This window comes from Molothrus aeneus, chromosome 17 (genome assembly GCF_037042795.1).
Source record: "Molothrus aeneus isolate 106 chromosome 17, BPBGC_Maene_1.0, whole genome shotgun sequence".
Classification (NCBI taxonomy): domain Eukaryota; kingdom Metazoa; phylum Chordata; class Aves; order Passeriformes; family Icteridae; genus Molothrus; species Molothrus aeneus.
In genome coordinates, this window is record NC_089662.1 from 493419 (window position 1) to 517504 (window position 24086).

The window sequence follows — 24086 nt, forward strand, 5'->3', positions numbered from 1 at the left end:
CGGGTAGAGCCCAAGCTTTTGACCCTTTTTTTGGACAATGAAAACTTTACAGAACGCTAACCTTTCCTAGAAGAGAGATAGAGATGAAATTGAAGAAGGAGATGTGCAAGTGTGAAGGTCTGGGCAAGTGAAAGATGTCGGGAGGGTAGAGAAGAATCTTAGGTGGGAAGAGATGATGGAGTGGCCTTAGCTGGACTCTTCTTATTATAGCCATGGACAGAACCATGTTCCTTGTGACACAGAGACTGCATCCAGGGGGAGGCAATGGCTCAGAGCCAAGAGAGTTCAGTGTTGGTACCCCTCGGACCCAGGGGGTGAAATCTTGGGGGGACAGGTGTCCCAAAGGTGAGATTGTGCTCTTTTTGGAACGGGACAAAGCATCCTTAAAAGGATGACCCTAGAAGCAGCTCTGGTCCATGTGCAGTGGTGAGATCACTGGACATGGAAGGAAGAGGTCATGATGGCAGATGTTCTCCAGGCGGTGCCACGAGTGACAGGAAACACATGAAGTTTCAATGGTGTTTCCAGGGGAAGCCTATGGCACAAGGACTCCTCTCCTCTGGTGCACTGAGAATTGATTACCTAAAGGGTGGTGATGGACTGAGAGTTGGTGATTTTGGGGGATGGATGTATTGGAAATTTGGTGGGGGGAGGAGGAAATGTTTTTGGAAAGTTTTCATTTTCCCTGTGTGTTTCTTGTTACTTAGAGTTGTAGTTTAGTTAATAAAGTTTTTCTTTTCTTTATTTCTAAGTGGGGGCCTGCTTTGCTTATTCCTGGTCACATCTCACAGCAGACACCAGGGAGAATGTATTTTCATGGGGGCACAGGCATTGTGCCAGTGTCAAACCATGACACACAGTAAAGTGGAAAAGTGTGTGGGGAGGGCAATCAATAGAGTTACTTTTGCTCTGGGTGTTGGTGTTAAGGGTGGTAAAGTCCTGACTTAGGTTGTGTGAACTTCAGTCCGACACTGGACAACTCTCATTACTGGTTCCTGCCATAGAAATTTTCAATTTCTAATAGTGTTAGTGAGACCCTGTACAACTTCAAATGATTTAAAATTATGCTTCTAGGGGCCTCCTAAGGCTGTGGCTCCAAGGAGGTGGGCACTGTTGGACCCCACCTGGAGGCTTTCTTCTAGGGAAGATTACAATCTGTGATAGTTGAGCTTGTGTGATCCTGGACCTTTTAGGGTGCCAACCTCTTAAAGGGTTTTAAGGTACTGTAATCTGGACTTGAAGAAAGCAAAGGCAATTTTAACTAGTGCACTGCAGTGTCTGTCCTACTTGTTGATATGAAAGGGCTAAAGTATGGATGGTTGGAGAAATAATGTTTTAAAAATGAACATAAAGCTATGGAAGGGTACAGATTTTCATGCTTTAAAGAATGTCTTAATAGCTTTATAACCAGGTTATAAAGAAGCTCATTCTGTAGGCAGAGTACCCTTCTTTGTAGGTTTTCATGCATGTTTTTCTGAAGGTGCTGGTTATCTTAAAACTACCTGATGGCTGAGGGTAAATGTGCCCTGATAATGTAACTGCTAGGTCAAGATACAGATGAAGAATCTGAGTGAAAGTTTGTGCTTGGGTGGAACAGTTCACTTAATCTAACATAACTCTCAACTTTTTTTTCACTTGCAGCATTATGCAGTTACTTGGAGCATTTCCTTCTCCCAGTGGTCCTGCTTCTCCTTGCAGCTTGGTGAATGAAACCACGTTAATTAAATATTCCCGTCTCCCTACCATAAACAAGCACAGCTTCCGTTACTTTGTTTTGGACAACAGTGTCATCCTGGCCATGTTGGAGCAGCCTCTAGGAAATGAACAGAGTAAGTTCAGATTTCCCATTTCCTTCTTTCTCAGGCTAAAACTTTCTGTACAGAGCTGCAAAACAAAGGTACTTTAAGTGTCTCTCTCACATTTCAGGGGCTTTCCTGTCTGTGGGTGGGCACACAGAGCAGAGTGTTGCTCTGGGATGAAGTGCTGGGAATAACTTTATTGCCAGTGATAATCAAACGTGCACAATCCTACCCAAATTGTTTATGCAGTTGTCCAAGTCTTTCAACGAGTTAGATCACATTCTTGCTGCTGACTACCCTTGAAATAATGGGTGAAGTAATAGCATTATGCTTTGAAACACCCTTGTTCGTACAAGAATAAAAATCTAAGGAGTATAGGAAACTTGATAGAGAAAAGTGCTTAACATATGGTTCGTATGTCTCCTTTATGCTTGCACCATGTCTCCTTGCTGCTTGCTTTAGACCTCCTATTACTGCATATTTTTGTGGATGCTTTCAGCTCAGGTGGTTTAAATTGCTTAGGAGCTGTTAAAACTCCTGTGTCTGATCCTGTTCTGTCAATGACACCTCTTGTAAAGGAGATTTGTCACAGGGTGTTGCCTTTCACAGCTGAGCCTAACTCATTTCAGCATCATAGACTTTGACCATCAAGAACTTCTATTACAAAAATCTGGTATTAAATGATGCTTTGAGCAGAATAACTGATCCCCTGTAAGTCTTCACGTGTCATGGTGTTGCCTAATAGAACAGATGAAAATTCTTTAACATGTTACCTCAGTTAAAGACTAACTTACATTAGAGCTGATGTACTGTCCCCAATACATTTTCCTCATCTGTAGATGGGATGGAGCCTAAAAACTAATCTTGAAAGCAGATATTGCACAGAACTGCATGAACTAGTGCTGAGAAGTTGAGTTGCTGTCCAGAGTGCTCTGACCATGTTGAGAATCACTGAAGAGATCTTGCAGGAAGTGTCAATGCTGGGAGCCATTGCCACATGTCCACCCCCAGTCTGTGTTGGAGCAAGTGTGTTTCTGACTGGAGTGGATTAGAGCTTGCTAAGCAATTCTCATCCTCACGGTGTCTTTGCTAAATGTGTTACTGTGGAATCCTGCAAAGCTGTTGGAATCAAAAGTTAGATTATCTTTTCTTGCTGTGTATAACTTGCTTACAAATCCCCTTTGAATTGCAAGATTAATTGCAATAATGCACAAGTACATCAGGCCAGTTCTGAGGCAGATCACAGAAGTGAGTGACTGAGGAGCTGGTTTGGGTTCTCTCTGTGTTTGTGTGCTTATGTACAGGGTGTTCATAGGCTGTGCTGCACCCTCAACTTCCCAGGGAATACTGGGGAAGGAATAGAATTCTGCTAATTACCTGATAGTGCCAGTGTGTCGTTTATGTGCACAAAAGATAAGTGCAAATACCTTTAAGAAGAAAAGCTTATGATATGAAGTATGATGATCTCATCCAAGGTGACTAATATTGGTAGACTTTTAAATCTTGAAGGAAGACTGAAATCCCTGCAATGTTAAAATCACCATTGTGCCAGTAGAAAGGCACCTCAGGACTCTGTAGTCTCTGACCTCCTGCTGTAGTCAAGGCCAAGAGTGGATTTGGACCAGGATAACACAATCTGGTGTTGCCCAAGTGGGTCTTGCAAACCTGAGAGGACAGCTTCTCTGTGTCCCTATTCCTTGTGGGGAAAAATTCTCCGTGATGTGGAGTCAGAATCTTCCGAGTCTTTGTTTGACCATTATCTTTTGTCCTTCCACTCTCCTTACTGCTGCTATTTGTGAGGAACTTTTGCAGAAGGTCATGGAAGCATCATGGAAATGGTGCCTCCATATGGTCATTGTCTCACCTAAACAGGCAGTGACTAGACAATCTTCTTTGGTTTTTTTGGAGATATTTGGAGAAATTGTGATCTGCATGAATTTGGATGAAAGTTGCTTTTAATGATGAAACTGAGCTGGCAAGTATTGAACTGACATAGTAGACTGGCACTAGCTGCTGCAGAAAGATTTGCCTGATTCTCACCAGGAGTTTTCTTCAGGGTCAGGGAGGGAGTTAACTATGAAAGAAAAACCTCTACTGTCATGCCTGCGTTTTCGTCTTCTTGAATGATTACACAGTGAACTGTTTGCAGTATATGATGATGTCTTATTCTCTTTACCCATGTGCTTTGCAGATGACTCTTTCCCCTCTGTCACGGTTTTGATCCGTGGGACATCTGGAAGATTTGCGTGGGCCCAGCAACTCTGTCTTTTACCAAGAGGAGCTAAAGCAAATCAAAAGGTCTCTATCAAAGCCCATAAAGAAATCTTTAATTAGAGATGTTCAACAGAAATTCCACTAATGTGAGACAGCCCCCCAGAGCTGGTGATTATGCATTAAGGCTGAGCCACGGGGCCTTTAGCTGTAGGTAATGTGCCACATCTCTGGTGACTCTTTACCACTTGTGATTAATATTAACTACAGACTGTGAAAGTGCTGTTGCTTTCTCGACTTGCAGACTTGCTTAAAGGGAGGGAGAGTTCTCTTTTTTTTTCTTTTTTTTTTCCTGAAAGCATCTTCTGAAGTGATGGGATAAGGTACAGTGTATTTAGTGTGTAGGCTGGGCTAGTTTTCAGGTGTCAGACAAAGAAAGCCCGTGCAGCAGAGAGAGTGAAGTTTGGGAGGTGTAGAATGCGGTGCTGCAGAGAGAACAGGTCTTCAAGCTACAAGGCCTGATGTCGCAAAGATGGCTGTGAACCTGCTGTGAAAAAAATTATCTAGAGGAACTCTGGAACAGCTCTGGAGAGGAATGGTGGAGGAAAAATACCTCAGTCTTATTTTACAGTAAAATTTCTTACTGCAGTTGTCTAATGGAGCATGTACTCTTGTCATGAGAATTTCTGTCTGTGAACTTCTCCAAATCTTTCAAGTCTTCTCATGACCCTCCGTAAAAGAAAGTCACTAATGTAGCTGAAATGAAGACTTGTCAGTCTCAGCTGGCATGTTCACATTTAGATGAATGTGGTCTCTGTAAAGCAGCCTTTGGGAAGACCATCCAGGATGTGTTTGGAGCTCTGCTGTCTCTGGAGCTGAGACCCTTGGCTAAATAATCTCAGTCCCGGTGTGCTACCTGCTTCACTAAAGGGCAAGCCATGATCTGACTGCTGACCTCCTCACCAGTTTTAAGGGAACTTTTCCATCTTGAAGACATTCTATAACATAATTGTTAATGTTTTTGGCCTTTTGAAATGTAATCAGTAGTGAACTTAGAAAACAGCACTGAAGATGCCATAAAGTCTTGCTTGCTTGGAGCTGATGCACCTCTAAACCTGCACCTAGATAATTTGTTGCATTCTTTGGTAACTTGAAGTTTGGAATTACATAATGACAGTATAGAACATGATGTAGTAGCAATGTCAAAATTGCATCATGATCCATGATGCAAGTCCTTTGGCTATTCTGGCAGTGCATCTCCTGACCCACGGCATTGCTGTGAGGCCTTGGCTTGTTGTGATCATCACAGTCAGGAGGGTTCAAATGGAGCTTCTCAAATACTGGCCAGCTTTCTCTGAATACAGTTAGAATGGGCTGAAAAAAAGATGTTGCTATGTAAACTTACTTTTTTTGGGGGGGGGGGGGTTTGCAACTGTTTACAGGCTAGATGCTTAGCAGGGTTCATAGATTTCAAAATGGACAGTTGTGTCTTTTTAAAATTTACAGTCACATTTTCAATACAAGTCTATTAGTTTAAAGTATTTAATATTTTTTAATAATGCTGCTCACTAATAGATTATTGTAGTTTTGGTGGGCAGGGAAAATGTTTTTCATCTGTTACGATATTGTCTATTGATGCAATACCTTGAATGTAAAAACAACCTTTTTTTGTCAGACATTTGTACCAGAACCTAGACCAGCTCCTAAAAATGATGTTGGGTTGAAACATAGTGTGAAACAACGCCCTTTTCCTGAAGAAGTGGACAAGATTCCATTTGTGAAAGCTGACTTGAGCATTCCAGATTTACATGAAATTGTGAATCAGGAAGTAAGTAACTATCTCTGACTTGATTTTGTTCTTGGGGTTTTGGTCTGTTCATGAGTTGTGCACTTATGTCTTAGTGTAAATAGTTTTACTCTTTGGCTTATCCAATTTCATATTAATGGAATAATAACCTTTGAAAATTAGTTAAATCTATGCACTTCTCAAGAAGATGCCAGTGCTTTGGTTGTGTTATTTGGGAGACATTGCTCAACATGTTTTATTACTGATCCTGATATCCTGGTATTGTAGGAAACAATGACTTGCATTTGTTGCTTCTTCTGGGGAAATTGAAGGGTCTTTTTTGAGACCTTTCTGAGGGAAGAAAAGAGTGCATGTCTCATGTTTTAAAGTTTCACAGGATCTAATTTGTTTTAGTTTCTGTCCTCTTGAATAGGAGAAGCCATAGCTGATACTGGATATTCACAGAGCTCTCCTGTGCCAACAGGTGTTAAGGTGCTCACTTTGCAATGTTGCAAGGTCTTTTTGAAAGTGTTTTAGTAACCATTCTGATGGTGGACTGCTGCTGTAGAACTTTCCTAAGTGATGGAATTGTTTTCTTAGTGGATATTTGTAATTTTGGTGACAACAGCAGTTCATGCAATGTTTTCCAGCTTGAAGAGCGCCATGAGAAGCTGAGGAATGGCATGGCTCAGCAGATTGTCTTTGAGACTTCCATAGATCAGAGAAGTGAAGAGGAGTGGCGGAAGAAGAGCTTTCCTGATCCTATCACGGAGTGTAAGCCCCCGCCGCCAGCACAGGAGTTCCAGACAGCACGTCTGTTCCTCTCTCACTTCGGGTTCCTCTCGTTAGAGGCATTGAAGGTGATCTGATACCTCTTGGTGTTGTGCAGTTCCTCCAGTTTCCATGTGGTCTGGCTTGACAAAAGGAGAAATAAGTTTTGTTAGTGGAAGATCTATGTACTTCCAACTACTGTTCAGCTGCAATGTAATCAAATCAAGTGGTAGAATCCAGTATTCCAGGATTCAGAGCAAGGTTGTGAAAGGCTGGGCCTCAAGCTGATAATGCTCTGAATAGGTGTCTGTATCTTTGTTTTTAGTGGGTGCATAAGCCATCACACTCAGATGTTCACACTTAAAATCATTCCACAACTTGAGTTAGGTTTTGGGATGGTCCTTGAAGACTCTCTGAAATATAACTGCCATAGAAGTTTTGCTTCAGAGGTGGTTGTGCTGAGGTGGTTTAATCATACATAAACACTTGGAACATAGTAGATGTAGAGGTTTATTTTTAAAATTAAAATAATTATTTTTAGAGGTGATCCATATTCTTAATTTGAAATTCTGCCTCTTACCTATGGAGTCTCCCTTGTATTTGTTGCTTTTCCTTCCAGAAAGCTGTCAGGAGGAGTAGACTAAAGAGCGTTTGCAAAAATGATGTCTGAAAGTGCTCAGTATATTACATATCACTGGTTAATCTGAAACTGCACATGTTAATCTGAAACTGCACATGCAACTGTGTGCATAGCTGTGATATTCTGAAAGCATCTGCTGTTTTTGTTGTGTGCTCTTCTTGAGCAAAATATTATGTCTCTCACTGGCAAAGTGCCACTTTTATTTAATGAGAGTGGAATGCAACGAATTGTCAACCTGTTACGCTTGCCGTTACTCATTTACAGTGACAAGATTATATTGCATCAGAAGTCCCTGTATAATTTTGCTCTTAGAGAAGGGAAGCTGTCTTTTTATATTTTAATGGATTGCCATTGAAGCCATAAAGACCTTTCAATTAGTAGATGGGTTTTAAGTTGTTGAACTCTGTCTATTGGGCAGGAACCCACTAACAGTCGTCTACCTCCTCACCTGATTGCACTTGACTCTGCTCTTCCTGGGTTTTTTGATGACCTTGGCTACTTGGATTTGTTACCTTGTCGTCCTTTTGATACTGTTTTCATTTTCTACATGAAGGCAGGCCAGAAAACTAGCCAGGAGGTAAGTGAAAGTGTAGAGTGCCAACTAGCCTATATTGTCTTGTTTCTAGTAGTTTCCAAGTGAGTAAAGCATCAGTGCTGGTGATTAGAGTGGAGTGTCAGAACCAGTGCGAGCTACAAGTCCCTGCATACTCCCTTAATCTGTAGATTGAAGTATGTTGCTCACACTTAGGATTATTGTAACAAATTACTGTATTTTAAAATATAGATAAGAGATATATTATAATATTAATAGTATTTTTATTATCTGTTCTGTCCTTATTGTCCTTATTTGTAGAGTTCAAAGATTCAGATCAGAAAGGCATTTCAGCTTTGTTGGCTCAGCTTGCAGGGAAGGTTGCAGTTTGTTCCAGCAATGAGCAATGTCAAGGTAGTTTGGTTTCATTCTAATGCTAAACACATATTAAAGGAATGAAAAACTTTCTGCAAGTAAGGAAATATTATTGTATTGTAAGTCTTTATGCTATAATATTTAGATTCAAAGGCGATTAGGTTAATAAGGTTAATGTGTGCAATTCTAAATTAGGATTTCTTTGTGACCTAGAAACATGCTAAGAGGGTTAATGGGCTCATTAGGAAAGGATGTTTCTCTAGTACCTTCTCATTCCATTCATAACTCTTGTAGTAAAGAGTAGAAGCGTGGCTTCCGTAATAAATCATTGTGCCAACTCCTTGTGTCACTGTGAATGCACAGTTGGCAGAGCACTGCAGCACCTTCTACTTTGATGTGGGGGACAATTTTTGAAACCAGGATCGTCTGTCTGTGAGTGTTCAAATTGTCATTCAGAGTAGCCAGTGCAGAATCTTTTCATCTGCAAAGTGAGCTATGAAACAAGATATGCTTGGTGTGCCTTTGAGTTGAGACATGCACTTGTTCAACTAGCATAATGTTTATATGCTCTTATGGAGCTCTTATGTCTTCCAGCCCACACTTACCCTGACTCTTTCTGAAGGATGGCTATGGTTTCAATGTGCTCAGTAATGAGGATTAATAATAGTTCAATGCAGTGTGTCTAGTCACTGCTGAACACTGTATGAGGCATGAAGATGGAGTGTCAGGACTATATGGCTACACAAAGCCTCCAGCCTGAAAGCTTTCCTTTCAGCAGCCATCCCTGCAATTTCTGCTTTGTTGGAGCCTGTGTCCCAGTGTTCTGCCCCTGCACAAGCCAAAATGATTGATGCCTCTGCCACAAAACAAATTCCTGCATGGCCTGGAAAGAATTAATAGATTGTTTGTTCCACCAACCCCAGTGGTTCTGGTATCCAAATCACATGTGTCCTTGTGTGCTGTTTGGTGAAGAGCTCAACTCTCACTTGGTCATAATGAGATAAAAATTGCCTTAACATGTGGAAACATCCCAGATCTCTGTCAGAAGTAGAATTAAAGTTTAAGTGTGATCTTTGGATTAAAGTACACTGTGATGTTTGATTAAAGTGCACACTCAATGCTACTGAAAATTGTTTTGGAAAATCTGTTTCATACTTCAATGTGCTGTGATACCTGCCCTTTAAAGCACTCTGTGTCATGTACAGGTGAGTAGTGAGGAAAATACCTCCTCAAATTTTAACTTGGTCTAATAGTGAAAACTGTCTAGAAAACTCTTGTGTTACCTTTGGTGCAAATGCAGCTTCTGCACTGAGTACTCAGTGTTTTTTCTGATGGGTGCTTGAGTCTCAAAATTACCATTTCCAGCCATTTCATTCACTGGTTTACAGGCTTTGAAAATGCTGGCAGAAAGCCAAGTTGATTGAATAGGACAAGGCCAAGCAGGGAAAGGGGATGCTGAGGAGCAGGGAATAATGTCCATGTAGAAAGTCTGGGGTTCCAGGCTTGTTCTGTAGCTATATTTGGGCCAAACCAAGTTGGTGACAAAAAATTAATTAAAAAGCTGGGGAGGAAGAGACTTGTTTCCTGCTTCTGTCCTAACATGGTGCTGCTGGTGGTTTCAGATCCTGAAGAACATGGAGTCTTCCAGAATTGTTCAGCCTCACTTCCTGGAGTTCTTGCTGTCTCTTGGCTGGTCTGTTGATGTTGGGAAGCACCCTGGGTGGACTGGTCATGTCTCAACAAGCTGGTCAATCAACAGCTGCAGTGATGAAGAGGGACATGAACAAGGTAAGACACAGTAAATGTCCTTTGTAGTAAATTAAAATGTTTAGGCTCCTTTATAAGACAATTTTTTTGCTCCTGTGTACCTATCTGAACACTGGCACTTTTTTTTTTTTGGTGGTTGGTGTCTTTTTGGTGGGGTTTTTTTGGTTTTTTGTTTGTTTTTTTGTTGGTTTTTGTTGTTGTTGTTGTTGTTTTTTGTTTTGTTTTTTGTTTTTCTTTGATTTTGAGGTTTTTGTTTTGGAGGTTTTTGTTTGGTTGGTTTTTTTGATTAATGATGTTTGCTAGAAAGAAACATGTAAATATTAAATGAAGCTTCAAGTCAGAGTCAGCAAAACTAATGTCTGTATGTTGTTGGGAGGAAGTATGGGAGGAAGTAGCCTCAGCAAAAAAAATACCTCTGGGCTATATTTTTTAAGATTTGAAGAGTCTTTAATCTATTATTCCAAACCAGTATTCAGGTGAAATCTGTTGCAGATTGTTCTGTGTATTGGCAAATAGGCTTGAAATACAGTGTGATTTTTTTTTTTTAATTTTTTTTTTTTTTAGTGTTCTCTAAGTAGATTAAAATGAAATATTGACTCAAGCTGCTGTTTATAGGTCCTGGAGGTGTTGGAACCCCCTCATGGCTCTCTGTTTTGCTTCATTTGCTCTGCTTTTTTCCACTAGAGCAGCTCCTACCCTGAGCTTGACATACACCACCCTCTCCCCATTCTGTCACCCAAAATGATCCTTAGGAATGTGAGCTGCTATCCCAGGATGGGAAACTGGGGGTTGGGGAAGCTTCTCCCTTGGACAACTTGGTCAGATCCTCTGGGAATTGGTAGTATCTGTGCTGGTTTCAGTGTCACTGCTCCAAGGCCCAGACCTGTTCTGGTTGATCTCCAGAGCCACAGCCTCAGGTTGGCCACCCAAAGCCAGTGGCAAGGCTGGTGCAGCTTGTTCACCATCCTTGACCTGATATTGGCATCAGGTGTGACACAATTACAGCTGCAAGTGCTTAAGTAGCACTTGCTCTGCTGTCCATTCACTGTGTCTTAGGAGTGCCCTTCACCTGTATCTGCAGCCAGCTGGAGGCTTATCCCTTAAGTTATGGAATAAAAGTACAAACCACAGAAGGCTGGAAGTGTTCAGGAGAGCTTAGAGTACAGAGGCATTGCTTTTTCTGAGCAAGTCAGGATGGATTATAGAATGGCCAGGTCTGGATTTAATTTTGCTTTAAGGACAGGGTCAGGCTGTACTTTCTCAGAGGCAGAGCCCTATGACCTCCCTGTGTCAGAACAACTGCAGAAGGCAGGTCCCTGAATTAGCAAGAGACCTGGTTTGATGTGGACTTTTCAGCTCGAATTTTTTCAGCCATTTGAATGAAAACACAGACCACTAAATAACTGAATTAATTCAACCAGCTCAGGGAAGAAGGAAACAGAAAATGCATTCAGAAATGGAAGGGAGGAAGGGCAGGTTACTTCTAATCTGGTTCTGCTGGCGGATGGGCTGCAGCACGGGTCCAATGAGAAGCAGCTGAGGGAGCTGGGAGGGCTCAGCCTGGAGAAAAGGAAGCTCAGGAGAGACCTTCTTGCTTTCTACAACTCCGTGAAAAGCACTGTAGCCAGGTCAGGGTCAGTATCCCAGGTAATGAATGACACAATGAGAGGAAATAGCCTCAGTGCAGGTTTAAATTGGCTGTTAGGGACAATTTCTTTATGGAAGGGGTAGTCAGGCATTAGCACAGGCTGCCCAGGATAGTGGTGGAGTCACCATCCCTGGAGGGATTTAAAAGCTGTGCAGATGTGGGACTTGGGGACATGGGTTAGTGGTGAGTTGGGCAGTGCTGAGCTAGCAGTTGGACTCAATGATCTCCAACCTCAATGATCCTGTGAGTCTAAAATAGCTTCTGGTGAGATGTGGTTAAAATAATTTCATGGGAATGTTTCCTTGCAACACCCCCAAAACCAAAGAAATTCCTAAAGAGATGGTTCAAGTTGTGGTGCTGCTCCTTGGGAGCCTGTGCACTGGAGATGTGGGAATCTTTTCCTCATGCTGAAGAATGGCTTGGAGTCTCTGGCCACTTCTCTGTCAGTATGCTGAATTTCACTGCTCCAGTGGCTTTGCTGAGACAGCTATCCCAGGAACCCTTCTGTAAACTGGATCAGAGAAACAATTCATTTTAAAGTCCTTGCTAGTCTTTCTGGAGGGGACATGGGGAAGGAAAAGGGGAGAGGGAAGTTATTTCTCTGCTCTGACGGCCTGTATTGGACAGTTGTGGTGAGGGAATCAATGGGGACTGAAAATGAGGACCTTTCTTGCATTGATTGGTAACAGATCATTTTCTAACTCTGCTTGACAGAGAAAAGACTGAGGAGAGCCTGTACAAACTGGCTTGGAATTCTAGAATAGTATCAGACTGAAGTGATAAATGTTAAGAATCCTTTGGAAATTGAATGACTAACTGCATGATGTTGCTGGACGGAACGCTCAGAAATAGGTAGTAGATGTATTCTTGTGGCAGATGTGCTTACTAGAGTACTAGGAAATAAAGAATCCAGTACATTGGAAATGTGTTCAAAATGAAGCCTTTCCCAACCCAAAATGCCTTTTCCTTCAAGATAGTAAAAATATTTATCTGAGAAAGGTTGTTAGCCATGAGATTTGACTCCTTTCATTTTAAAATGAGATTTGCATGATTTCTTCTCATTGATTGCACCTTGTATTTCAAGGTCATTTCTGATGCAGAGTGTTAAGAAGTAGAGTTTCCTTCTGGCTGAACTTTCCTTTTCTGTCCATTTCAGATGATCTAATTATCTCAGAAGATGTTGGGGCAAGTATCTTCAATGGGCAGAAGAAGGTGCTGTATTATGCAGATGCCCTGACAGAAATCGCCTTTGTTGTCCCATCACCAGTGGAATCCCTGAGTAAGATCTGTCTGTACATGCTCTATACAAAAATGAAACCAACAGGTTTTCTTGTTTGAAAACTCTTTCAGAAGCAAAACCTAAATCAATTAAGTAGCATGTTTAGCAAGATCCTTGTCAGAAAGGTGTGGACGTTTAAATTACAGCATTCTAATCCTTAAACTCCTTCCAGATGTGGCATCTGCTCTGTACCTTTCTCTGAACCTTAGTAGATGTCCAGGCATGCACAGCAGTTTTGTTGTTGCCTGGGTGCTTTAGGTTGGACATGTGGTTCGCCATTAACTGGTGATGCCTATTTTTTTTTTCCTTTCCTGTCAGTGATGTGCTCCTGCAGCACATACAGGAGTGTTTGTACCACTGCTAAGTAGAAAAGCAGCAGCTTTCATGGCATTCTTGGCATGCTAAAAGTTGCCTGGAATAAAATATGGTGTAGCCATAGGAGACTATTCTATAGGAAATTGCTGGGATGTGTGTAAGCCCATAGGGAGTGCTTTATTGGCAGTCTGTTTCTGGAATAACAGGCAGTTATCTCCTAACTTATCTTCCTGCTTATGAGGACTATATTGACTTGAACATACATTTATGCATGTCTAGTTGCAAAAGCCTTACATTTTTTGGTATCAAAACCTTATATATGATGGCAGCTTAATTTTTTTGGTGGAAGAATAGACAAAACCCATCTTTTTTTTTCTTCTGACTTACAGCTGATTCACTGGAAAGCAGTGTTTCTGACCAAGAAAGTGACTCCAACATGGATCTGCTGCCAGGAATATTGAAGCAGCAGCCTCTGACACTTGAACTCTTCCCCAATCATACAGACAATCTTAATCCCTCCCAGCGGGTAAGGCAAAACTTGCATTAAAAAATGGTGCTCTTTTCTTTTTTTTTTTTTCTTTCAAGAAGCATGCTTGGCAATGCTCAGAATTTTTGATCGTCTATGATTTGGTTTCCTGGTGTGTAGAGCTACTTGTTTCTTGTCATTAATCTTTGATATCTGCTTTGGTCCTGCCTCTACAGTAGCAGATAGCAAGATTACATTACTTAAATATAACACTTAGACATGCTAAGTGGTAATACTGTGCATCCTGAAATCTTGAAATGCGTGCAGGGAAGAGTATATGCAGTATTTACAGAGTAATTCATCCTCGCATCCGTGCTTGGAAATTGGGGATGGATAGATATGAATACTTTTCTTACCTACCCAGTTACAGTGTCAGTTGTGTCTGAAGTACCAGAAGTTGCTTTTCTACACTAACAAGCAGAAAACCATGATCTGTTGTATCTGTAAGTGAAAGACTTATTACTGCTGATTACTTGTTTAGAATTCACTTCCAAATGTGTATTTAGTTATTCATTTAAGGTCTTCAAGAACATTAAGAAAAATGTCTAACTGATTCAAGGTTGATTATATATATATATTAGTTTATACTGAATACTAGTAGCTTGGTGACCCAGATTGCAGTGAGTAGTTCCAGCAGAGCTGCCCCTGCTCAATAGCTGGCAGAGGTTGTACCTGGCTGAGATATGAATGACTGAGGAGCAGCTGGGAAATACTTGTTAGCTGCATTATTGGATTCATGATGTTTGCAAATGCTACTCTTCCCTTATGTTCGAAACAGCTCAGTCCAACTTCTAGATCCAAGAGGATGCCTCAGGGCCGAACCATTCCACCAATGGGACCTGAAACCAAAGTGTATGTGGTCTGGGTGGAACGTTATGATGATATAGGTATGTACAGCTTCTGACTGTTCACTAAAGTAACAACAGGGCAGGAACCAGAGGAAAAACTTTTTTTTTTTTTTTTTAATTAAATAAAATGCTAGATCATGGAACCACAGACTGGTTTGAATTGGAGGGGACCTTAAAGCTCATCTAGTCCCAACCCCCTTCCATGTGCAGGGACACCTTCCACTAAACCAGGTTGCTCCAAGCTCCATCCATCCTGAACCCTTCCAGGGATGGGGCAGCCACAGCTTCTCCGGGCAACCTATGCCAGGCCCTCACCACCCTCACAATCAAAATAAGTCCTTATTAATGTCTATAACAACACTAAGATTCTGAATCAGTTCTTTAGTATTTGAATTGTGATCCATAAGGGTGTATCTGAGTCAGTGGCATGTGGAGGTCTGAAGTTTCCTTTAGCACTGCAGTACTTGTTAAATGCTGGAATGAACCTTCTTAAGCTCAGCACCCAAGGCAGGTGTGTTCCTCTGCTTTTGAGTCCTCCTTGGCTGTTGTCTCCTATGGGTGGATCTGGTTTTCTTCCTTTAAAAAAATGGCTTCTGACACCTGCTGCTTCTGTGCTGGAGGGATCATCATCCTCCTTGGTGTGATTGCACCTTTGGAACTCCATATTCTCGTCAGGGGAGGACTTGTTTGTTCTGCACTCGGGGTGCCTGCTCCATGCTCCCTTTCTGCTGTGTTGCTCAGGCAAGCTCTGGCTCCTTTTGCAACTTTCTTAGTTTGGTGTTTCCTCTCTGCCTTAGGTTACTGCTGCTCTGGGAGAGACCCAGCTTTGCTTATCCTGTTACAGCCATGGCATGGCCATGGTGAGCAGCGTTGAGGAATTCTTTGTCCCCAGGAGTTTCTTGTGTACTTGTTCTAAGCCATGGCCTGGCCTCAGTGCTATGTGAGAGTCTCTGTGCACTGGCCTAGCCCACCAGTGTCTGCAAGACTGGCCAGGAACTGCTGTTTTATTCTGTCTTTGATTTCTAATCCTGGTTCCCAGTCTGGCAGTAAGGGTGGACCTTAATTAAGGCCTTAGCTCCTTCCAGACTAAGGGTATGGGAGCAGCAATCAATAGGAAGCTTCCTGTTAAGTGTAGATGGAAATTCTCGGGAAGACCACCTTGTCCGTAGCATGTCCTTCAGAGCCTTACTGAGATCAGGAAGCAAACAGCTAGTTCTGCATCATCATTTCTTTGTCCAGACATTGGCCCAGAGTGTGTTCCAAGCTGGTGTCCCTGACCCACTTCCTTCTTGGGTGGCAGTTGACCCCCTTCACTGCTGGGGCACCAGCTGTGCTACACAGGCGCAACTGCTTGACTGTTCCTTTCAGCAGCCATAGGAATCTCCCAGAGTTCTGGGCCTGAAGCTGAAGAAATGAGTTTGTGAGCCTCAGTAAGCCTGGCAGTTGGGTGGAGGGGAGGGCAGCTCTTGGAAATGACTCCTAGCCCAGAGGCTCTGCCATATGCTCCTTATGCTCTTGGCTTTCGCCTTATGCTTCTGGTACATCTTGGAGTCTGGACACTGAAAAGCTGTCACTTTGTAGTCAAGGTTATCACCCTGGGTCCCACTGCCCGCCCTCCCTCTTGCTCCATCTCAGAGTGTGTCCATGGCTTGCCATGATCTCCCTCTGCTTGCTCCAGCTGTTGTGTGCACTTAGCATCCCAGCTAAGTGCACACAACACTTTGTGGCCTCATCTGGATTTGGGCCTTAGGCTCCTTCTGCTGGAAGCACACTCCTGCTGCCTGAACTGTACTTTTGTGAGTAACTCTCAACATCTCTTAACCCCTGAACAAGGTGTTGGGAAGTGCCAAATCCCCTTAAGGGACTCAAGTTCTTACTTTTTTCTCATTCATGTTCATTATCCAGTCTTTGTTACCAATTGCATGGCAGCAGAGTTGTAGATTATGGTAGAGATCCACAGAGCTTGGATTTGAGGAAGTCTATCATGTTTGTGGGATCAGGGCTCAAGGGAACTGTAGGTGTGAGTGGTTGGCATTGTTCAATGCTCCTTGCGGTATTCTGGAGGCTGATCACTTGTGAATGGGTGAAGATGCAGAGAACAATAATTGGAAAGATCTTTTTGTGGTTGAAGTAGCTCATCTCCTTCCTGCTTTCATGGTTCCTCTAGAGATTTTTACCTTTGGGTTGAGAGAATTTGAGGTTCGGGACCTCATCTCTTGAGTGCAGATGGCTGAGGTGTGTGTCCCCTCCATGAATGCTGAAACTGGAAGCCAAAGATGCTAGCTGTGCAAAGAACACTAGTGGTATAAATGCTTGAGGACTGCATGGTTTTGACTGATGATAAATAATTTTTCCTTGTACACAAAAAAAAAAAAAAAAACAAATCCAAAACTGTATTAGATAAACTTTATTTGGTGCATCCTGTTCTTACAGAAAACTTCCCCCTCCCTGATCTGGTATCTGAGACTAGCACTGGTGTGGAAACCACAGCCAATAGTAGCACTTCCCTGAGGTAAGGCCACTCTTATTTTCATTATTTTTACTGGTTTCTCAGTGGACTGGTTTTTGGTTGAAAAAGTGAAAAAATTCTTCATATCACTGCAGATAAAATATAAATTAAAGAATAGAAAATGTGCAGTATTATCTGAGTCTGTGATGAGCCTCCCTGCTGACTAGCTCCCTTGTGAAGTGGTTAATGCTGCATACACACTGTACCCTGACTGCAGGGCTCTCCAGTCCTGTGGGGACAGAGATCATAGGCATGGCAGAGCTGACAGAGCCCTTCTGAGGGTTCAGAACATGCCCCAGGATCCTGCTGCCTTAGCCATGAGGCATTTTAAAACTTTCTTTTAACACTTAAAGGGGTCATTAATTGAAACAGTGCTTTAAAACTGATTCAACAATTGTGTTTTTCCCTTAAGATCTACCATTCCTGAGAAGGAAGTTCCTGTGATCTTCATCCATCCTCTAAATACTGGCTTATTCAGGATAAAACTACAAGGAGCAACTGGGAAATTCAACATGGTTATCCCACTGGTGGATGGAATGATAGTCAGTAGGAGAGCTCTTGGTAAGCTAAAGGGTTTTAGGAATGTTCATGTTTTTGGCTTTTTTAATAATAATAATGATATATCTGCAAAGTACATGGTCTGGAATCTTTCTTTGGAAAAAGTGTTAGGCATTGCTGAACAAATGAAAGCCATGCTTTTTGCAGCGGCAGTGGGAGCAGCAACAGCAGAGGGAGCAGGTGGGCAGCACTTGGCTGCCAGAATAGCAGGAAAGAGTGTTGGAGGTAGGAACAGACCTGTTTAAATAGGAGACATCCAAAATGTGACCCTGGTATTTAGCACAGAGAACCAAGGTGCACTAGAGGGTGCTATGGAATTTGTTACTTTGCTGGCATGCTGTGTGTTCCTTCTGGTTTAGAAGCCAGACAGGGATTAAAACCACAGCAATTGAGGATTTTCTTGTGTTCAATAAAAATGCCGTGCAGGTGTGTGTTAACAGGTTCCATGTGTGCCCTCTGCCTTTTCCTCTGTTCCTGGATAGATTCATGGACCTGTCCTGGTATTGGTGCTATTTAGCTTCAGTAACTGGAAGTTCCACCCAGCAAGAGCAGTACACAGGACAGAGTAAAATGAAGTAATGAACATTAGGATACCTGTACATACCTGCTGTTGGAGGTGACTTTCAGATTCTGGGGCTGGTATGCTTAATTCAGTGATTGGCAAATTGAAGCCAGACCTGGCCCCTTAAATAGCATTTATGAATTCAGCTGAAGACAGTGGCTTTTACTGAAAAACTATCAGGTATGTTTTCCTAGAGTTGGGCTTGTTTTTCTGCTGCATCAGGACTGTTAATATAATGAAATTTTTCTCATCTCTAAGTTCAGCAGGTGTAGTTTGAGTTCAGTGAGGTCCTCTACATGTTTCTGTCTTTAAGAAGGAGCTTGTGAAACAGCAAGGGGGATAAGGGATACTTGACTCCTTAGAAGCATAGAAATTTCCTTTCAGAATAAAATAAGATAAAGCTCGCTGCCAGCTTTTGAGTGCTACTACTTTGATTCCCTGCCTCCTCCTCCATCTGCCCATCTGCATCCAGCAGTGTGAGTTACAGAGGGGTGACAAAAGTGACAAGGCAGTGGGGGGAAGAGAAACTTGTTTGCAGCCACAACCCATCAGGTCTTTCCTCATCTCCTTTCCAAGGGGAAGGCTCTACAATTCCTACTGGAAAAAGGTACTGACAGGTACTTTTTTCATTCTCAGGGCTCCCCTGGAATTACCTGGTATGACCTCAGGGCCCACCTGAGGTCCAGATGTGCAGCGTAGCTGGGGCTGCGGTACTGTGACTCTTGTATTGGCTGCCCTGGGTTTGTGCTCTTATCCCGAGGGTGCTTCTTCCAGGCAGCTGCTTGGCTCTTGGCAAAGCTGAGGATACTGCTCCTTCTCCTCTGGTTAGTTTAGGGTACCACTGAGTGAGTCCCTTTCTTCCTTCTTTACTGTGAAGGTCATTAGAAGCCTGGGGACCATGGCTGTCTGTTATCATTTGTTCATGGAGTTAAGTTCTTGACTTGGTGGTGCTGAACATCTTTCCTGGCTTTAGATGGGACAGAACCCAAAATTGTCTTTGCCTGGGAGGCCAGAAGAGGCATGCAGGACTGAATTTAAACTTGATTCAAATGTTGTTTCTTTTTCAGGTTTTCTAGTGAGACAGACAGTAATAAATATTTGTCGGAGAAAGAGGCTGGAAAGTGACTCATACAACCCCCCCCACGTCCGCCGAAAACAGAAAATAGCAGATATTGTCAATAAATACCGGAACAGGCAGCTGGAGCCAGAGTTTTATACCTCACTTTTCCAGGAGGTTGGGCTCAAGAACTGCAACCCCTAGGTCATTATCCTTCCAGGACAATTAGATAAGAGGTTGGTGGCTACACGAATGAAAACAGTTAAATAGCAACAACAAATTTTCTCAGCCCTCCGGAATTCAGGAAATCATGTTCTAGCACAAGTCAGCAGATACCACGTGGGAGGAATGAGAAATGAATCCGAAACATTGCAGTTGGGATATTGAATTGATTCACCTACCCTCAGAAGATTACTGAATTCTAGTCTTCCTGGATGCTAGCAAAATAATCTCTTCACCCAGTCATCCTTCCCCAACTAATTAGGAACTGTAGGTGTCTTGCTCTGAGGGGAAAACAATCAAAGTAAAGCCATCTCTGCATATGAGGATGGACATAAGAATACAAACCAACCTGCCATTAGATGCCTTGCTACACCCACGTGTCCAAGGGCAAGAGAGCAGGATCTTTCCTTGGAGGAGGAGTCTGTTCCAGAGCATTAACTTCCCCTGTAAGAACTTCAAAGACATTTTGAGTCCCCCTTCAGTGCTCCACAGAAGATCCTTCACTGAGTGTAACCCATCTGTGTACCAGAAGCCAGAGGAGGAAGATGGCTTGGAAGAAGCAGGCCCTGAAAGCCAAAGCCCAGATGCTGTATGTGGCCACTCCCACCAGGGCTCCAAGTGAGTCCATCTGCATACGAGACAACCACCATCACCTGAAATTAACTGACTTTCCAAAAAGAGTTATTATTGGATAGAGCTTTTGATTCTATAAAAGCGAGGTTATGACTTTCAGGTCTGTTGCAAAATGTCACATTTAATTTCAGTAGCTTGATTTTTATTTTTCAATTCCTTTTTAATGCAACTACTTAATTTATTTTCAAGTATCTGTATCACCTCCTCACTATTTCCATAAAAAGCATAAACATCACTTGCCTTCCTTCCATTCGGTTGAAATCTGAGATTTTGGGGCTGCCTCCTCCCTGTTATTTATAGCATGAGCAGTTTTTGCAGCTTCTACAACACTTTTGAGAAGCTCCTGTTAAACAGACTAAACAACTCAAAAAGAAAATTCACGAATTCATCTTTTCCCTATTAATTCCAATGCCATGAAAGCCCCTTTGGAGTTAAAATTCACATTGTTTTGAATCTCCAGTATGTTCTCATGTTCGGCAGCGTTGCTTCCCTTCCACCTAGGTCAGGAGTTTTCAGCCTGTGGCATTGATGTGTTCAGGACTCAAAGGATGTGCTGGGAAAAGATGTTTACAGCGATGGTTGGGATCTCAGGGGTGTGGTGGGTGCAGGCAGCCCTGGGAGCACCTCTGGATCCTGGCACATCCCAGCTGGTGTTGCTGCAGTGCATTGTGGCTGACACTCCTGGGGAAGTGCAGCATGACAGCAGCAGGATCCTGATGCTTCCAGCACCAGGTAATGGAAGAGGATGAGTGAGCAGGAATTTGGGGAGCTCTTCACATTATTTTCAAAGTGGTTTTAATAACAGTGCTATGCATTGCAGTAATACTTGTCAGGCATTAAATTTTGGTATTTCAGATCTACTTTTTGCAACAGTTCTGACCTGAAGCAGTCTTAATTGTTTCATTACAGCTTATCTGCCAAGGACAGACCTCACTCCTGGCTTTCCTTGTGGTTTTTCACAAAGAGTTCATGGAAACAGGCCCCTAAAAATACATGTGAAAGGACTTTGAGGTGGTCAGCCAAGGTGATGTGTGCTTGTTGCAAGGAACAAGTGCACTGTCTTCTCAATTCAGGAGCTCTGGAATTTGATCCAGATGAATAAAAAGTGAAAAAATGAAACCACCCAAAGAAAACCCCTGTATCAGGATGTGTGCTAGCTGGCCCATACCTGTGTGCTGCCCAGGTGGCACGTGGCAGAAGGAGCTCCAGGTCAGTGTTTGGGCGCGTTGGCCAAGCTGTGCAGGGAACTTGGACAGCCTCATTCCTCTGCCAAACTCTTGCCAGGAGCAATTGAATGCACAGACGCTAAATTTACCCACACTGTGTATGTATCTATGAGAGCTAATTAATGGCCAAACACACTTGAGCCCACTGGTTTAAAAGGCATGAGCAGTGCATGTGTAACCAATAAACATCCTGAGCAACCCCTGTGTCTGCACACTGATAGTGTAAAAGCAACCCCACCTACCATGGCTGAGTGTTACAGCCCTGGCAGATGCAGCGCAGCTGCCAGGTAGTCAGGAGCAGTCACAAATGCAGATGGGCCTTGGGGCAAACCCTGAGTGGTTTCTGATAGGGATAGTCAAGTAGACTGCCTGAAGATTTACTTTCTTTAAAAAGACCTGTGCTTGGCTGAAGGGTTGTCTTGGGTCTATTTCCATGTTCACCTAAAGACACCCATGGGAGCAGAGCCATATGACTTGGCAGGAGTCTGGAAAGAAGGGAACTTGGGCACATTGTGGCCACTCCCAGTGCCAGGGGATGGATGTCTCATGTATCAGTTGAGTTGTAGAACCAGCTGGTGAGCAGGTTACAGGTGGTGTGACATGGCTGTACGTGGTGGGATTGGCTCTCTGGAAAGTTGAGCCTTCAGGAAAATCACAGTTCAGTATAAAAATGTGATGCAAAACTGTGCTGCCCGCCCTCATGGTTTGGGTGCTGGTCACAGCAGTGGGCACCCTGGGCAGACTGTGCCAGTGCAGGGGTGCCTGCAGGGACTGTTACTCCTTCCCCAGGATGTGTGGAGGTCTCAGGCTTCATAACAAAATGCACCCCACCAGTCTGGGAATTATATCCATCCCCTCTCAAAGTCTGACCAAATTCCAATGGCTTTAGCTGGTCCAGGGTACTGTCTTGAGAGCTTTTCCTGTGAAGGGTCAGAGCAAATGAGGTTTATTTCCATGATGACTTGCAAGAGTTATCCAAGAATTGAGATTTTTTTTTTTTTTTTTATATCACAAACTGCTGCGTAGAATTCCTGACTTGATGCTTGAGTGGCTTGGGTCAGCATCCCTGTCCATCAGAGGGGATGAGGGCTGACACCACCCCCCACCCCTCGACCTGCAAGTGTTCCACAGTAATTAACCTGGGGGTGCTTTTCATCCAGCCTTTCAGTTTGAGTCCATAATTCTGTTTAAACAGAGCAGGAAGTGACCACTGTCACATTGTTAAAGACAGTGTTGAATTTACATTTTAGTACCTTAATAGAGACTTTTAAAGAAAAGCCATTCTTTTAAAGGTACTTCTAGGAAGGCATTAGAACCTTACAGCAAGCAGGAGAGGGGGAGGACAGTGCCTGTGGAAATTGGTGCATCTGTGGGTAGCAGTGTGCAAGGCTGGAGGGAGGAGCAGCCCTGGCTGCCCCAGGCCATACCTGCTGGATGCTCCGTAGGTCACAGTGTTTCTTTTCACAAGGTTCTGCATGCCCAGGAAGAGGAGAAAACTAAATTTCAGCCTCACAGACAAATTTGATACATTTTCCTGATTGTGTAATTGAGTGATACCTTTGAAGGCAAACACAGCCCTTTTCCCCATGGATTTAGCAGGAGCAATTAGAAGTGAGAATGCCAGATATCATGTGCTTCAATCATAGACAATTTGTATGAATTCCTATATGTTGCCAAGACATGAACGTTCTGTTCTTACTGTATTTTTCTGTAAATATTCCTGGCGCTAAGTTGTAAAGTAAAGGTAAAATGTAAATATGAAGATGTGAACTATGTTCCGTTGTCTCTAGTACCTTATCTCTTATTTGTTTAGGGAAGGCACACAAAGGCTTGTTTGTATTTATGCCAATTCTTTGTCCAGAAGAAACACATCAAATATTGAATGTAACACAATTAGTCCAATAAATTTTAAAGATTCTTATCTAGTAACTTTGCACTGGTCAATTTTTAGTATTTTCCAAAACCTTGGTTGAAATTCTCCAATGGAGATGTTTCCCAGGACAACAGGAGATAGAGCGTGTGCAGTTCTACACACCTCAGTAGCTCTGGGAACAGTGAGGCTCATTGGTAAGAAAATCATGTTGCATTTCAATAGTCTGGGGAGTGAACACATTAAAGTGGCTTTTGAAGGGAGCCTGATGCTCCTGCCAGTGTTCTCCAGTCACTCCATGTGCTGCTTCCCATCTTAGTGTGGACACCCACCTGGACAGGGAGGAGCCGTGTGCTTCAGGTGCAGAGTCCTGTGAGGGTGAGGGTTCTGCTGTCTGGGCAGAGAGGGGAGAAAGGAGAGAACTCCTCAGCTTTGGATTTGGAGAGGAGCTGTGCAGCGCTGGGGCCTGTGTCCCACGAGGGTGATGCACCCAGCGAGCCCTGGGGAACTGGGTGGATTAGAGAGAGGGTTTGCTGGTGCCATCCAGCCAGATCCCCATGGACCATCTCTGAGCTCCTTAAGGAGGGGATGAGTTCCCAGTGTGGGTCAGGACTGCAGGACTTAAGTGTGTTGGTCTTTGCTGCTGCAGTGCAGGGGCTGTTTCTCTGGCAGGGGCCCTGTGCTGGGAAATCCTCCCTGGGATTTCACCTTTGCAGCAGCTCTGGTGCTTTGCCCAAGCTGCCCAACCTGAGGACTAGAACAAAAACACTGAAGTGACTGTCCATAAACCTCAAGCTGGGATATATGAACATTTGTTTTCCTGTTGGCTTCATCTTCAGTAACTTCAGCTGGTGCCATCCACCCAAGCTCCTCACCACAATACTTCAGGGAAGGTGTGATGGGTTCAGAGAGAACCCTTTGGAGGTTCTCTCCCAAATTTGCCCTAAACCAG

General features: G+C 43.1%; 1 protein-coding gene across 2 annotated transcripts in view; it reads left to right on the top strand.

Annotated features, from left to right (window-relative positions):
- Positions 1–23193, top strand: part of RALGAPB (Ral GTPase activating protein non-catalytic subunit beta) — a 64691-nt gene extending 41498 nt beyond the window's left edge. For both annotated transcript variants that reach the window (XM_066561494.1, XM_066561493.1), the window contains 12 exons: positions 1642–1829; positions 3991–4097; positions 5686–5838; positions 6447–6656; positions 7626–7784; positions 9737–9902; positions 12686–12808; positions 13513–13649; positions 14428–14536; positions 16931–17009; positions 17419–17567; positions 19194–23193. In XM_066561494.1, coding sequence (XP_066417591.1) covers positions 1642–1829; positions 3991–4097; positions 5686–5838; positions 6447–6656; positions 7626–7784; positions 9737–9902; positions 12686–12808; positions 13513–13649; positions 14428–14536; positions 16931–17009; positions 17419–17567; positions 19194–19387 — 1774 coding nt within the window. In that variant the 3' untranslated portion in view covers positions 19388–23193. The remainder of the gene's footprint in view (positions 1–1641; positions 1830–3990; positions 4098–5685; positions 5839–6446; positions 6657–7625; positions 7785–9736; positions 9903–12685; positions 12809–13512; positions 13650–14427; positions 14537–16930; positions 17010–17418; positions 17568–19193) is intronic.
- The last annotated feature ends 893 nt before the right edge of the window (positions 23194–24086 follow it).